Source organism: Momordica charantia (assembly GCF_013281855.1).
Source record: "Momordica charantia cultivar OHB3-1 chromosome 5 unlocalized genomic scaffold, Mcharantia_2.0 BLBB01000005.1, whole genome shotgun sequence".
NCBI lineage: Eukaryota > Viridiplantae > Streptophyta > Magnoliopsida > Cucurbitales > Cucurbitaceae > Momordica > Momordica charantia.
Window position 1 is genome coordinate 23330030 of NW_028275163.1, and position 15671 is coordinate 23345700.

At 32.6% G+C, this 15671-nt stretch overlaps 2 protein-coding genes across 2 annotated transcripts; one reads left to right on the forward strand and one right to left on the reverse strand.

The window, feature by feature from the left end:
* Nucleotides 1-2380: 2380 nt before the first annotated feature.
* On the reverse strand, nucleotides 2381-4424 carry LOC148211558 (protein NUCLEAR FUSION DEFECTIVE 4-like). Its single transcript, XM_088124596.1, has one exon. The coding sequence runs from the start codon at nucleotides 4340-4342 to the stop codon at nucleotides 2615-2617; it is 1728 nt and encodes a 575-aa protein (XP_087980722.1). The 5' UTR covers nucleotides 4343-4424; the 3' UTR covers nucleotides 2381-2614.
* Nucleotides 4425-11867: 7443 nt separating this feature from the next.
* Nucleotides 11868-15618, forward strand: LOC111014315 (uncharacterized). Its single transcript, XM_022288996.2, has 12 exons — nucleotides 11868-12079; nucleotides 13270-13407; nucleotides 13538-13696; nucleotides 13780-13898; nucleotides 13969-14077; nucleotides 14180-14296; nucleotides 14386-14477; nucleotides 14559-14625; nucleotides 14715-14796; nucleotides 14889-14980; nucleotides 15090-15233; nucleotides 15344-15618. The coding sequence occupies exons 1-12, from the start codon at nucleotides 11888-11890 to the stop codon at nucleotides 15488-15490; spliced, it is 1458 nt and encodes a 485-aa protein (XP_022144688.1). The 5' UTR covers nucleotides 11868-11887; the 3' UTR covers nucleotides 15491-15618.
* The last annotated feature ends 53 nt before the right edge of the window (nucleotides 15619-15671 follow it).

Consider the following 15671-nt stretch of genomic DNA (forward strand, 5'->3'; position numbering starts at 1 on the left):
GTCACAATCTCTTAATTGGAGATATATGTCAATTACGGCTGAGTTATGCTTGACCAAATGTTACAAATATTCATGGCATATATTAAACTAAAAAAATTATGTTACGATTGAGTAAAAAATAAAGGAAAATAAATGATTTTTGAAAAAAACAATAAAATTTTGTACCAACAATTTGTGGGATTTAACTCAACTAAACTCTAACTATATGATCCATTCAAAACTTTTCAAACCATGAGACGAAATTAAAATAAAGTACTAAATTGAAACTTCTGATTACAAAGAAAAAGAAAGGAAAAAAATTGAAATTAGACTTTGTTTGAGAAAATTACAAATGTGTGGAGTACGATTCCATCAAAGTTAAAAAATACAACTTATGTTCGAAGTTTCTTTATTTTTCCTGGTACTGTAATTCAAATAGACGATGGAAATTTAAAACCACGATTTTCAAAACTAGTATTTTCATCATTAAATTAAAAATTAGTCACCTCTCTCAATTACCAAATGAATATAATCATGATACACTTATCTCTGATAAAAAGACTGTGAATTTGAATTCTCACATCGACATATTGTACTAAAAAAGATGATGTACTAAAACAGATGAATATAATCATTGAGGAGACATTTCGTCCCACATTTTCTAAAAGTTCATAATATTTGATTGTGTGTACTTAGCTACGTGTGTATCTAGCCTCAGAGTTTCATATATCTAAAAATGAGAGTTTAAAAGGAGTTAGTAAGAGCCCAAAAAAAACATAATTACATTTTGTAATTAAAAATTTATATACAATTTTAGGAAAATTAAAAAAAATGAGAAATAAAAAATATAAATAATTCTGGAAGGCTAAATTTTAGGTCTAAGTTTCTTTTTAAGTATCTAATTACTTTATGTGAATAGTTAAAGGTGTCATTTGATTCCACTTATAGAAACCCTCTCTAATACTTTCTAATTTAACTCATTTTAGTCTATATATTTTCAAAACATTTATTTTGATCTATATGCTTTCAATTTTTATTTATTTTAGTTCTTATGTTTTGAAATGTTCATTTCGGTATCTGTAGTTTTTATAAGTGACCATTTTTATCTCATTTATTTTGATCAAAATTTTAGTACGACACTTCACCTACTAAATTTTTTGAAATGTAGTCATAAATTATTAAAGAATTTCTATGGTACATAATTTTTGTATTAAAAGCTTACAAATATAAACCAAAATAATCACTTTTTAAAAGTATGGTGACCAAAACAAACATTTTGCATGGACTAAAATGAATAAAAGTTAAAAGTACATCAACAAAAATGAATCAAAACCAAAAGTACATCGACCAAAATAGTATTTAAACCGACGTCTCAGATGAATAATAGTATTATCATTATTATTATTTTGATTAATTGTCCTAAGTGTAGAATAGGGATTCAGTGGGGGATCAAAAGTGACATGAAAAGGTGACAAGAGAGACTTCTCCTGCCTCACCTTCTCCATTATTGGCACTACTTATGGTTCACTTTCTTGTGGTAGAGAGAAAATATTAAATTCTAAAGCAAACTTTTTTATTTCCCTAAATTTATGTCATTGTTTCTCATATTTCTTCTTACCTATTACACACAAAATGCCCAAAAAGTTACCTAAAAGAACACAAAGTGTCCATTTCCAATGTGCATGCTTTAAACTTAGAAATGATGCCTTGCAATTTTCAACCAACCATATCCACATATTTTGACTTCCCACCTAAAATGCTTTTTCCACCACATCAATTGAAAACACACATGCTTAATTTTATGATTGCCTTTATACCTCTATTTCGTCTTTAAAATAATTTTACGTTGTTTTTTTTTTATAACATTGTTATTTAAATAATGGTGTAATGCGTTGATATAAGAGAATAGATCAATCGGATAAAATAATAATAAAGTGGTAAAAAATATTTGAGTGGAGAGATTACAATATAAATCTTATTTTTTGTCAGGTCTACATTTATTTTAGAATAATACTTAGTTAGAAACTATTTATTTGTTAAAAAAAATTGTGTAAAATGCTCTCATCTATCCTCCATTTTTTGCATTCTTCTATCTTACCATACAGTGATGATCTTCATAGTGAACAATCATTACCTAAATATTATTCTTTACTTTATCCACTTAACACATTTTCTTGTATCATCTATTACCCCTCATGCCAAATTATCACGAGCTAGTCTAATAAAAAAAACATGAAATTGGATCAAAATTAAAAACTTAAAGATATAATAAATATTTTTCGAGATTCATACATTAAATAGAAGTATATCAATCAAATGTCTAGATATGGATGTCAATTTTAGTATGGCTCGTAAGTATTTACTTTCAACTAAAAAGTTTGTGGATTGGAATTAAAAAAAAAAAAAAAGAAAGTCCAAATCAACTTTATAATTTCCCTTTTCATGTCAAATAATACAAAAGGCTCTACTCTTAAGACATATACCCTAGCCTAAAAATAGCTTCTTTTTACTTCTCTTTAGTTCAAGACACGAATTACTCCATCAAACAGTCAAAAAAAAAAAAAAGGACCTAAAATATTCATAACAGAAATCAAAATAATAATAATAATAATAATTATTATTATTATTATTATTATTAAGCAGATCCAGTTTTTGCCGCCGGCATCGTACCGTTCGGAGCGGCCATTTTCGAACCTTCAGCGGCTCCATCTTCTTCTTCTCTGAACTTGCTGTAAATATCTCCCTTGTAAAACTTCCATGTCCGAACCACCAAAATGAGCGAAACAAGGCCCCCAAACACCGTCGCCGCCGTGATAATAAGAAACGCCATTCTGTAACACTCCACTCCCACACACCTCAAATCCTCCCCTGTTTTCCTCCTCAGCCCCGCCGCCTCCATCTGCCGCCGCGCCTCTCTGTCGTACAAATTCCCGGCCACTCTCACGTTCAAAATGTACGCACCGATTGGGCTCGCCACTCCCCCCAAATTGTACAGCGTCGCGTAATACTTCAGCCCGAAGATCTCCGAAATGATCGCGAAAATCAACGGCCACTGCGCTCCGAAGCAGAACCCGATGATGATCGAGGAGAAATACAGCGAATTCGGGACTCCGAACGCGATCAGAAGATGGCCGACGCAGGATAGAAGAAGGGTTATGAAGAAGAACAGAGGGCGTGGGATTTTGTACTTTTTCCAGAGGAATTCCGACGCGAATCCGGCGACCACGCGGCCGAGATAGTTCCAGATGCTGACCAGGGAGATGAAAGTGGTGGTGCTCTGAGATGGGTATCCCAACGATTCTCCGATTTGCCCCAAATTGTCAATCGCCGTCAACGTCCCGCCGACGCCGCAGATTGTGGCGACGAACAGAATCATCATATCGACGCTGAAAACTGCCTGCAGTATGGTGTAGTCCTCTCCTCTGTTCGGCGGCTTGAACACATTTTGCACACAAGAATCCGACTGAGGACTACTCGGCGGCGGCAGCGGCGGCGATTGTTGAGATGCCAACTCCAATTGAGAAATTGGGTTCTCAATTTTACTCTTCCACACGCTCAATTCCTCTCTGAAGACGACGGCTAATGGCAACAGAAGCAGAACAAGCACGATACAGGCACTTCCGGCGTACTCCATCTGCTGAAATCGGAGTCGATTTTGCACAATAATCAAAACCATAAGCGACCCGGCGAGGCCGAGGGAGATGTAAAGAAAATGGTAGAAAACTCTGAGCTCATTCGGCTGCCGGAGATCCTTAATGATCCGGACGAATCGGAGGAAAGCGACGGAGACGGCGGCCGGAAGCCAGGCAATGAGGAGGATTAGGGATTTGGAATTATTGCCGTAGAAGGCGTGGTAAAGCTGCGTCAAAACGGCGCCGCTTAATCCGACGAAGCCCTTGAGGAGCCCCAAAACGCTGCCCCGGCTCTCCGGGAAGTTCTTGACGCAGGTGACCAGAGCTCCGGTGTTGGCGAACGTCTGGGAATTTGCTCCGATGCAAATGTACAAACACATTTGCCAGATTTGGGGATTCGGAATCCGGGCGGTGACGGCGAGCCAGATCATGGTGTAGCCGAAGAGGTTCATGACGGCGCCGATTAGGAGGACGACCCACGGCGGGGCGACCTCGTTGATGAGGCCGCCGATGACTCCAACGTTGCCGCCCAAGTCCTTGAAGAAGCTGAGCAAATTGAGGGTGGTTTGGTCGTAGGCTAAGGAGGATTTGATGTCGGAGGAGTAGAGGCCGAACATGTAGGTGGCGCCGGAGACGGACATGATTAGTACGGAAGCGAAGACGGAGAACCAACGGCCGAACAACAGCTGGTACCAGAAGGCGTTGCCGCTGCTGAAACTTGACGCCGCCATTTTTTCCGGCGAGTAATGGAGATTTTGGCCTTGTAATGTCAGTTGTTGGAAGTGTATAAATACATTTTAAAGACGTTCCACGGTGGCTGGAGTGGAGATTTTATTTATTTATTTTTATTTTTGTTATTACTTTTTTTTTTCTGCTCTCTGAGACTTATCAGAAATCTGATGGTTGGATGGGAAGAAAGGGACAGGCACAATGTAACGAACCAGTAGATTAAATTGTAATCTTATCTTTATTTTTACATTAGAAATTTTGGTCACAATCTTCTTTTTTGTTGGGTTAATTTTAATTTGGTCGCTATAATTTTATTAATTTTAATTTTTTGTCCTTTTACTTTTTTGTTTAGTTTCAAACAAAGTTTTAAATGTTAATGTCGATAGAAATGTCGAAGTCAATTGATTGATAAAAATATCGGTAAAATATGGAAACCGATAGATATTTTTCAAAAAGTTATAAAAATAAAAAAGTTTCTAAAAAGTATTTAGATTAACAAATAATAATTTAATCTTTTCTAAATAAATTAAAAATAATTAATATTAATATTATGTTTATATTAGTGAGATTTTGTTGATATTTTGTTGATCTTTTTTGTAATAATGGAAATATCAACTTACTTTTAATATAATGGTTTTAATTCACAAGTCTCTTTTATTCATAGGAAATTCATCAATTTTATCGTACTTTCTACTCAACTTTAATATAGTAACTTAATGCCACATAATTTTTTTTTTTAAATAATGTATTGTATAGGGTAATCAAAGAGACTTACATTTTTAAAATCACAAGTATCTAATTAAAATTAAGTCCAAATTATAAAAAAATCGAATTGAAGAGATCATATTAAACTATGTCCATGGAGATCAAATGTGTAATCCAATCAATTTGATTATTATTGTTGTTAAATTTAAAAATGTTGCCTTCCTTAACTATTATATTACTTTCTATTTTAGTTCACTGTTTTCCATCAATTTTCTTAAAAAATTACTTATTAATTTAGAGAAGATTGCTTGTGAACCCGTCTCTTTACTTTAAACTCAACCCTTGAACTTATTTCCTATTTGGATCATAGGTCCAACTATTTTAATAGATTTAAACTTATTCAAATTTTATTATAAATCAATTATTAATTGGTCATAGGCTAATTTGATTTTTACACTAAATTACCATTTTGGATTTATTTAATATATGGCTCAATTGTCCTAGTAATTTCAAGTTAATCTATTAAATATGTTATATTATTTGGATTTGTCATTTTCTTATCTTACAAATTAATTCATGACACATTCAGATTTGTAATTTATCCCAAATTTAATAACGTATCCAACATTGTAGTTTGTGATTGGCCAAAAATTTATCCTTCTGTAATTTTTCTTTTTAATTCAATTAATAAAACCGAGCACAATAGATTTTTAAAAATAATATTGTATTACAAATCATAGGGACACCTTTTAAGGTGTTAATGCTTAATTATTTGAGTTAAACAAATTATTTTAATTATATTCACATTAGCAATTCAATATCTCTCTATCTAAAAGAATTATACGATTTCTTTTGTAAAATAAAAATATATATATTGTCTATTTTTTATTTTGTAATAATTTTTTATTCGATAAATCATAAATGAAAATATAACAGGATAAGCCTTGGCAAATTTGGAAACAATAACCTAGAACGATAGAAACCTAACCCATAACCATACTATTTTATATTTTTATAATCTTAAAATGTACATGTTTCAAATATTTGTTTTCAAAGATGGGAAGTCCAACCATTCTTAAACTAATTTTGGTTTCTATTAAATTTAAAAAATTCGGCTAAAATATTAAAATCCCAAATATTAATTTCAACCCCGTGGAAAATTAGAAAATTCAACTATTCAAGTGCATTGTTTTATCTAAAATATTTATAATACGTAATTATATAAAAGTAATTATTACAAATAATAATAATTGGATAAGGATTTGATATATGGATACAACTCGTCTATACTGACAAATAATGAAAGATGGAAAAAAGTCAGACAAATAATGAAAGATGGAAAAAACTTGACTTTCGAAGATTCGAGATGAAGTTCCTCTTCAATACCTACGTGGTTATGTAGCATATAATTATAGACAGGTATTTTTTTAATTATTTATTATCTTTTATTATCTCATCAATATCTCATATATTTTTTCTTCCTCCCTCTCCATATTATGTCACGCTCCCTTCTTTTTTTTTTTCCTCTCTTTTGCCATCTTTACCTTCTTATTCTTTTTATCTCTTAATCTATTTTTTAAATCGAATTTACTATTTTTTTCAAAGCTATTGTATATTTTTTACTATTTCCCTTCCATCTTATTTCAAAAAGAATATTTTTTTTTCATGGTTACAAAAAAAATCTTATATTTTTCTTCCCTGGTTACAAAAAAAATCTTATATTTTTCTTCCCGCATCAAACAAAACTTGACATTTTTTTACACAAAGTACATCGAGTAGAAAGTTAAACTTAAAATATATATATATATATATATATATATATATCATTTCATTTATCTTTTTTTCTTGTATTTTTTAAATACAAAACTATACATTAAATTAAAAATTAAAAAAACAAAATAATAAGAGAGATACTTGTGATTTTGTAAAATGGAAATAAAAAACTTAAAAAATATGAAGCAATGAGAAGAGAGAAAAAAAGAAGAAGCGTGACGTTGTAGGGAGAGAAAAAAAGAGGAAAAATAGGAAATATGAGATATGGAGGTTTATTGAACCACGTAGGTGTTCAAGAGGACGTGCTCGTGAATTTAAAGAACCTAAGTATTTTCTACGAAGGATTTAAGTATACAATCCAATAAAAAACTTGATTTATATAAATAAGCTAAATATATGTTTTACTTTTCAACGTGGTAGTGTTTAATAATCAATTTAATCTCTATTATTTAAAGTTATATTTTAATATCTCTCCTGTCAATTAATGTTTAAGTTGATTTATCATAAACTTAAAAGACATGATAGTTAATAGTTAATGAATTGACAAAAACTAAGTTGTGAAAGAAAAAAAAATCTAATTTCTCCTTTAAATTTCTAGCTAAATTGACTTTTCTTTATTTGAATGGCCTACTTTCTCTCTTTTAATTTCTTGGACTAAAAGAATCATGTCATCCGTGGATCAATTTTAATATTTACCAATGAAATAATGTAATTAAAAAATATTATAACATAAAAGATTCAATTAAGATTTTTTAAACCACAGAGATTAAATTTCAAAAAATATATTTAATCATAGTTGAAAAGAAAAAAGGGGAAGGAATAATGTTTGGTGGTCGCTGCAGTACTTTAGTACAGAAGAAGTTCCGTGTGGGAATGAAGGAGGATTTCCCTTCTTTCATTTTTGAGAAATAATTAATCATCATAATATCACTCATATATGTGGTTTAAATATTGCTTCCAATCCTAAATTAGTCTAATGTGATCTAAATGAAATACCAAAAAAAAAAAAAACGTCATCACGAAGAAATTAGAGCTATTTCGTTAATGATCAAAGCCGACTTTTCAAGAAATGAACTAAGTTTACGAGAGAATGAGATAAGTGGTAATAAATCACTAGTGAGCTGTCTAAAGTTTCAATTTCAATTCACCCTATTATTAAATTTTATATTTAGTTTTTTTTTATTTAAGAAAATTCATGTTTTACGCGACGAAATTGATTATGGTCAAACTTAATCAAGAAATGATAGAGGAAAGAATTTGAGTATCTTAGTAAGGAAAGACCTGTACAAGAGAGTCAAACACTACATGCTCAAGTTAGTTTTAACTCAACTTTAATATGGAGTCGAGTTAGAATGCAATACCTAATGCAGCAGAAGTCAAACCCTCTATTTATAGGTTCGAGATCCAATAGGCCATTTGATAAGTAGTTAGTGTCGTCCAAAAAATCGGTTTTAACTGGAGTCATGACTCTACCGCAAGAGTGAATTATTCCGGTGTTTGTGGTTAAGTACGAAATAAGGTCGATCCCGTATGAGGTGGTTCTTAGGTAAGACCTTAACCTTCCAACCTTCCTCTGTTCTCCACGTAACAAGATTATTTTTTTGTCCGTGAATCCTCATCTCTCGAATGGTAATATGCTAAAAATTAAATTAACAAAAAGGTTAAAATAAAAGAAAGACACTAAGTTTTGAAACTCTCGTACGAAATTAAACCATATATTTAATTTGCATTATGAAAGAAAAGGGGATATTAGATCTACCCTTTTTTCTAATCGTCGATAAAGATTGATTTAAACTAAACATGAGCATCAAATTTGCTTCTTACCTATCCATATTTTTCATGGAAGAAAATTTAATTCAGAACTTATTAGCATCAAATTCCTTAAGAGAAAAAAATCTTTTTTTTTTCTCTACTTCCCATTTAGTAATGGAAAAATAAAGTCTAGAAATTGATTGCTTTGAACCGACCAAACCAAAACCAACAACAATGTTTTTATTAGGTTTAATTTGTGGTTCAAGTTTTTTTTAAGTATCACAAATGTGGAGATTGAAAATTTGAATTTAACTTCCGAAAGAGCTATATTTCTTTATCACTAAACTTTAGACTAATTGTTAGCTTTTTTATTAAAGAAAAATAATTAGACAAAGACAATTTAAGGTTATTTTCAGTTTGGTGAATCAATTTTCATTCCTACTCTCATTATTTTTGTTCTAATTATCGTTTGAGAAACTAATTAAACCCTACATCAAGATTAGGAATGCCATCTTCTTCTCTACCATAATGATAGGCTAAAAGTATAAGTTCGTTGACATATCTTTTTCTCAACCCAATTTACAGATTTATCTTTCAATGTATCAATCTAAATTCTTTTTTAATAAACTGATTTGAATGTAGTTCAATTCATCTAAGCTTTCGAGAGGAAGAATGTCATATATAGTTCAAATTCTTACCCATTTTACGAAAAAAGATCTCAACATATCAAATTAGAGTTGAAACCAACGCCAAACAAATAAAGAAATTATGTATTTAGTCAACTTCTAATGGTAGAAAACCACTCTAATTTTGGTGGCTTCTATGCATCGATCTAAATTCCTTTTCAAATGGAATTGATTTGAACACAGTTCAATTCATCTAAGTCTTTGAGAGGAAGAATGTCATATATAGTTCAAATTCTTACCCCTTTTTTACCAGAAAAACCTCAACACATAAAATTAAAGTTGAAACCAACACCAAACAAATAAAGAAATTACGTATTCAGTCAATTTCAAATAGGAGAAAACCACTCTGATTTTGGTAGATACATTGGGAGTGAAAGTGCTTCGTGACGCTATTCACAAAGTATAATGTTAGGTTAACTACAGACACACATGTGATTCTTGGCATCTGTTTCAAAAACCACTTTCCAATTGGCAATAATGTAAAACCAAGAAGGGAGTGAAAAACCCACTTGGAGAATAATAGCAATAGCAATGTGCTAATTTTGTGCATCCTTGTTACAAACAGAGAGCACATGGCCTCATTGAATTGGGCAAGAAAAATTCTATGGAAAAAAAAAACCATGTCTTACTGCTACAAGAATTTTTATTCATGACGATGAATCTCAAAAAATATTATTTATGACGACGAAATTTAAGTTTCACCTCTATTACTAACAATGAAATCAAAATAATTTATCGTTATTACTTAAATTTGAATTTCGTTACCAAATTTCGTCTGCATAAGTCACTTTTGCCGACAAATTTTAATTTTTAGTGACAAAAGTCACTTTTCCTAACTCAATGAACTTTATTGGCAAAAACTTTTGTAGAGACGGAATTTCATTGCGTCAATTTTTTTATGAAAATTAATGAAATGGTATGCTTCTATATAGTTCCACCATGAAATGTTGACATGACATGAATGTCCATTAAAATACTGTGGATTAAAGTGGCATGCATAGATAGTTTGACAAGCTAATGAACAGCAAAGGTTTTAATAATTTTTTTTTAAAATAGGTAAATGCATATGTAACAATTTGACCAGAATATTAATAAGTTTAACATAAGATACACAGATTTGTCAATATGCATGACGTGCAACCCAAACAACGTGGATATCAACATATCTCAATCGTACACGTCTATCACTAATAGATATGTAAAAATGGTATATCACTAATATATTAATTAGTAAAAATGGATATCAATGGGAGTAAAAAGAGAATTTCATAAAAATTACGCGTGAAAGATTTTAAAATTTATCATACTTACTAATTAGTTTTCTATGTAATGTACTAATACTAGTATTACGACCTATTTTTTATCTTTTTTTTAACAACAAAAACCATGAAAGAAACTAAAAACCATCGGAACAAAAACAAGAGACCCTAAGCGTGCGACAGTCGTCATGGTCGTCATCCCAAATAGGAAGAAGAGGAGAGGGATAATCCTCCAACCACACTCTAGAAACCTCATCATCCACAGCCAACCTTGCTAATTCATGAGCAACTCTGTTGCAAGATCTAGGACAATAAAAAAACTCGCAAATTTCACGAACTACGACCTATTATAATTTTCCTTTTCTAGCTAAAATGTAATTAGTATGATATGGTGTCCTATTACAATAGAAACTAATGAAGGTGAATGTTGCATTAAAAAGACTAAGATTACAATCATCGAGATGGTAAGAAATTATACAATTTTAGTAGGAAGAAGAAGAGAAGAAGGTGAGAGAGAGAGGAAAAAACGACTTTTCCTCGTGTCGATGTCGAGCATCTTGACACGTCAACATGTCGCTCGACATTTTAAACCATGGTCCTATGTTTATAACCGAGAATAAGAGAAATAGAAATATATACATAATGTTATACCATGCATCCAATGAATTACAGAGAGTTTTTTTTAGGGTGAAGATTTAGAATACACTTATTGTAATTTATGAAGGATGTGTTTCAAAAAAGAGAGAAGAAAAGTGAGAGAGAGAGTTTGGAATTAAGGTATGCAACAAAACATAATGTTAAATCATATAAAAGAATTTTATAATCATTCATACAGTCAACGCGAAAAAATAGCAAAAAACCAAGAGGAAGAAAACAACCAGAAATTGTATATATATAAATGGCCCAAGCAAAAAAACCCATTAAAGCACACGTAATGACACCAAACAAAATTATATATATACTCAAATGCTTACTAATCCGCAACCAGCACCCATGTATGAATCACTATTAATTCTTTAATAAATACGAGAGAAAATTGCAAAGAAAGAGATTTTTTTTATATATAGTAGAACATACTTTTTTTTTTAATACAACATGTGGAGATGAATGATCGAACTCACGGATTAGAAATATATGTTAATTACCATTGACATATGTTCGCTTTCACTAAATCACGAGATAGTTAATCATATAAATAATTTGAAATTAATATAGTAAATTAGGAGATGATTCTCCGGCCGGCCTTGACCTGTTGCCCTGTCTCTTATGCTATGAATTATGATATTATACATATATATATGATGATCCATTGGCAGAGAATAGTGTGAAGTTTGATTTTAATTAAGCTTAAAGCTAATTTTATCATCATTCCATGGAAAAATCACAAGGGTTGAGCAGTTTGAGTGGCACAGAATTTGTCAAGTCCGATACCAGAGATTATGAGGATGTTATAATCGATTGCAGTAAAGAGGATGCTGCGGCGCCCACGGCGGATCAGCCGCCGGCGACGCCCAAGACCAAGAGGGTCGCCACCTTGGATGCTTTCAGAGGCCTTACTATAGTGGTAATTACTTAATTACCAACTCAAACAAAAACAACACTACAAAATTTAAATTTAAATTCTTGTTTTTTCAATTTCCTTCTTCATCTCTTGTATTTTTATTTTTATTTTTTTAATTATACTATGTGGTGCGCGGATGTTAAATATTGCTGAAGATAAGTGGATAAGTTTACAACATGCAGAGATATGAAAAATATTTTGCTACTCAAACGTTACCATTTAATGTTTGACAATTAGGGAAGAGAGAAAAGTAAAAATTGAGATTTTTTTATATAACAATAAGTTGTTAAATATTCAGTGGGGAGGAGGATAAGGTTCTCTCCATTATTGAGAAGTTAAAAATATTGTCATAATTTTTTTAAATAATAATATTTTTCAATCTTAGCAACTTAGGGAGGGAAACTAGAAAGAAAATTTTAAATTTAGTATATATATATATATAATTCTTTTAAGGTAAGACTAACTATTTCACAATTCTCTCTACTTTCTACATGGCACAATATTTAATAAATTGCATAAAATTAGAAGAGAAATTGAGTTATTAAAAAGAACAAAAGTCAAAATTTTTAATACCTTAAAAAATTTTGAGAAATTAGAAATTCTTTTCGACCCTCTAATCCTCCTATCTTTTTTTTCTTATTGAGATTCGAACCTCCGACCTCTCGGCCGATGATATATATGTTAATATTGATATATAAGTTTACGTACAATTATCTTCGTCAGCCTAGGCATAGTTCAATTAATTATGGTTAATTTATTTCCCTTATTTTACTTTAATAGAAGAAAAAAGAAACTGGTGATGGTAAATATCTCGATCAAAAGGTCACGAGTCCACATCCTCATTTCCATATGTTTTTGTACTAAAATAATAATAGTAATAACAACATATGATTACCATAACTCACCTTTAATATTTACTATAAAAAAACAAGGTAAAAACTTTAAGCAATAAAAGACTAGATAAAAAAAACATTCAAACATATACACTTGGTGGAAAGTTGCCTAGCATTCGCAACAAAAAAAAATTTGATGAGTAGGAGAAAGAAATGGAGAAAATATAAAGCTTCTATGTTTCGAAAAATAAAAAATTTATCAAATTTTTATCGAGATGAATATTCACTGATAAACGCTTAAATATTGTGGCTACCGATTTCATCACAATTGAATAGTTGAAAAGTCGGTACTTTGTGCAGTTAATGGTACTGGTAGATGATGCCGGCGGAGCATATTCACGAATCGACCACTCGCCGTGGAACGGCTTCACCTTGGCCGACTTCGTAATGCCATTTTTCCTCTTCATAGTGGGAGTCGCCATTGCCCTCGCTCTCAAGGTTCACTTTTTTTAAAAAAAAATACTTGACTCCTCGTCGGGAAACCAAATCTATTTTCCATTTTTAGACCCCATTGAATTACATTAATATTCCAACACTGGCTGATGAAGAATTTGATCAAATGTTGCAGAAAGTTCCCAATATCAAACAAGCCGCCAAGAAGATAACTCCAAGAACTTTGAAGCTTCTGTTTTGGGGGCTTCTTCTGCAGGGTGGATACTCCCACGCTCCTGATGAACTCCAATATGGTGTTGACATGAAGCACATTCGATGGTGTGGCATTCTCCAAGTATTGCTCCTACAAACTCTTCTGCTTTTGCCATCTTCCCACATTTTCAAACAAGATATGATTTATGGGTAATGATTTTGCAGAGGATAGCTTTGGTTTACTTTGTAGTAGCCATGATTGAAGCTTTCACCACCATAGGAAGACCCAGAATAATCCTAGACCATGGCCATGTCTCCATTTTTACAGCTTATCGCTGGCAATGGTGGGGTTAATCTCTCTGTTTCTCTGTTTCTCTGTTTCTCTGTGTTCTTACATACACATTTTTTCTGTAGGATCGGAGGATTTGCAGCAATGGTTATATACATAATTACAACTTATGCACTGTACGTTCCAGATTGGAGTTTCTCAGTGCTGGACAATGACCAGCTGCAGCACTACACAGTTATTAATCAACCCTCCTTTTGCCATTTTCGCCCTGTTTTATGTTGCTCTCTGTGTTATCTTCTTCCTTGCTTGTGGCTTAAACTTTGGAGTTGATTTCAGGTGGTATGTGGGGTGAGAGGCCACTTGGGCCCTGCCTGCAATGCCGTCGGCCATGTCGATCGCCGAGTTTGGGGCATTAACCATCTCTACAACTATCCTGTTTGGCGCCGCCTCAAGGTTATTACTGAGTAAAAAAGTTGCACAGCCACGTTGAATCATTTTTTCTTTTCACCAAAGGGTTATTGAATTCATAACAAATGATTCAGGATTGCACGTTTAGCTCACCGGATGATGGCCCTCTTCGAGACGATGCGCCGAGTTGGTGTCTGGCTCCGTTCGAGCCTGAGGGCTTGTTGAGGTTTGTGACACCTTTGGGACTTGAAATCAGAGAGGAACCTGGAAATCTTTGATTGATTTCGTTTCTTTTTGTTGGTTTCAGTTCAGTTTCAGCCATTCTTTCTGGCACCATTGGCATCCATTATGGCCATGTTCTGGTTCATTTCAAGGTACAGAAAAGTCTTCGGTTCAGTCAAATGGATCCTTCATAGTCTTAAATATGGAGACGAAATTGAAGGTTTGAGGAAGTTTTTTGCAGGCTCACTCTCAACGGCTCAAGCAATGGGTGGGAATGGGATTTGGCTGCTTTGTCATTGGCATCATCCTTCATTTTACAAACGGTTTGATTCCATGATCTCACATAGTTTAAAACTTTTACCAAACAATCTCAAAACATCACTGATAAAAAGACAGTATTGTACTGAATTTGCAGCCATTCCTATAAACAAACAGCTCTACAGTCTTAGCTATGTCTGCTTCACAGCAGGAGCAGCTGGGATAGTTTTCTCAGGTTTCTACATTCTGGTAAAAATGGAATCCAAATCTTTCAAATCCATCACTCACCTCTGAATCTCTAGCATTTCAGTCTAATGCTTTGTTTGTTTCCTTGCTGTCCCTTCCTTCACCGAAACAGATCGACGTTTGGGGGTTCCGAAAGCCATTCTTATTCCTTGAATGGATTGGAATGAATGCAATGCTGGTGTTTGTCATGGCAGCTCAGGGCATCTTTGCAGCTTTTATCAATGGATGGTACTATAAAGATCCCGAGAACAGCCTAGTAAGTGTCGTTTCTTCCTCGACATTCCATAGCTGCATAATCATTCTAAATGTCCTTTAAAAGAATCAAGTTTCTGTCAAGTAATGATGGATGATGATGAATATATTCAGGTTCATTGGATTCAGAAGCATGTGTTCATCAATGTTTGGCATTCAAGAAAGCTGGGAACTCTTTTATATGTGATATTTGCTGAGATAGCATTTTGGGCAATAGTTGCAGGGATTTTGCACAAGTTGGGAGTGTACTGGAAACTGTAAGGAGAAATTATGGGAAAAGCAACACATTTCTGTCCTTAATCTTCTTTCACCTGCTGGTTGTTGGTTTAAATAGTCTCTTTGAGCTTCTGTATAACATTTCTACAAGCACTAGAACTTTTGTATAATAGTAATGCATTTATCAATGAAAAACCTGTGTAATCTAGAACTTTAGTACTACATT

What these genes read in the sequence shown, in the direction of transcription:
- LOC148211558 (XM_088124596.1), bottom strand. Translation starts at nt 4,342, where the DNA reads ATGGCGGCGTCAAGTTTCAGCAGCGGCAACGCCTTCTGGTACCAGCTG.
- LOC111014315 (XM_022288996.2), top strand. Translation starts at nt 11,888, where the DNA reads ATGGAAAAATCACAAGGGTTGAGCAGTTTGAGTGGCACAGAATTTGTC. An exon ending in CTGTTTGGCGCCGCCTCAAG is followed by an intron (nt 14,297 to 14,385) that starts GTTATTACTGAG and finishes CAAATGATTCAG; the next exon opens with GATTGCACGTTTAGCTCACC. An exon ending in ATGTTCTGGTTCATTTCAAG is followed by an intron (nt 14,626 to 14,714) that starts GTACAGAAAAGT and finishes AGTTTTTTGCAG; the next exon opens with GCTCACTCTCAACGGCTCAA.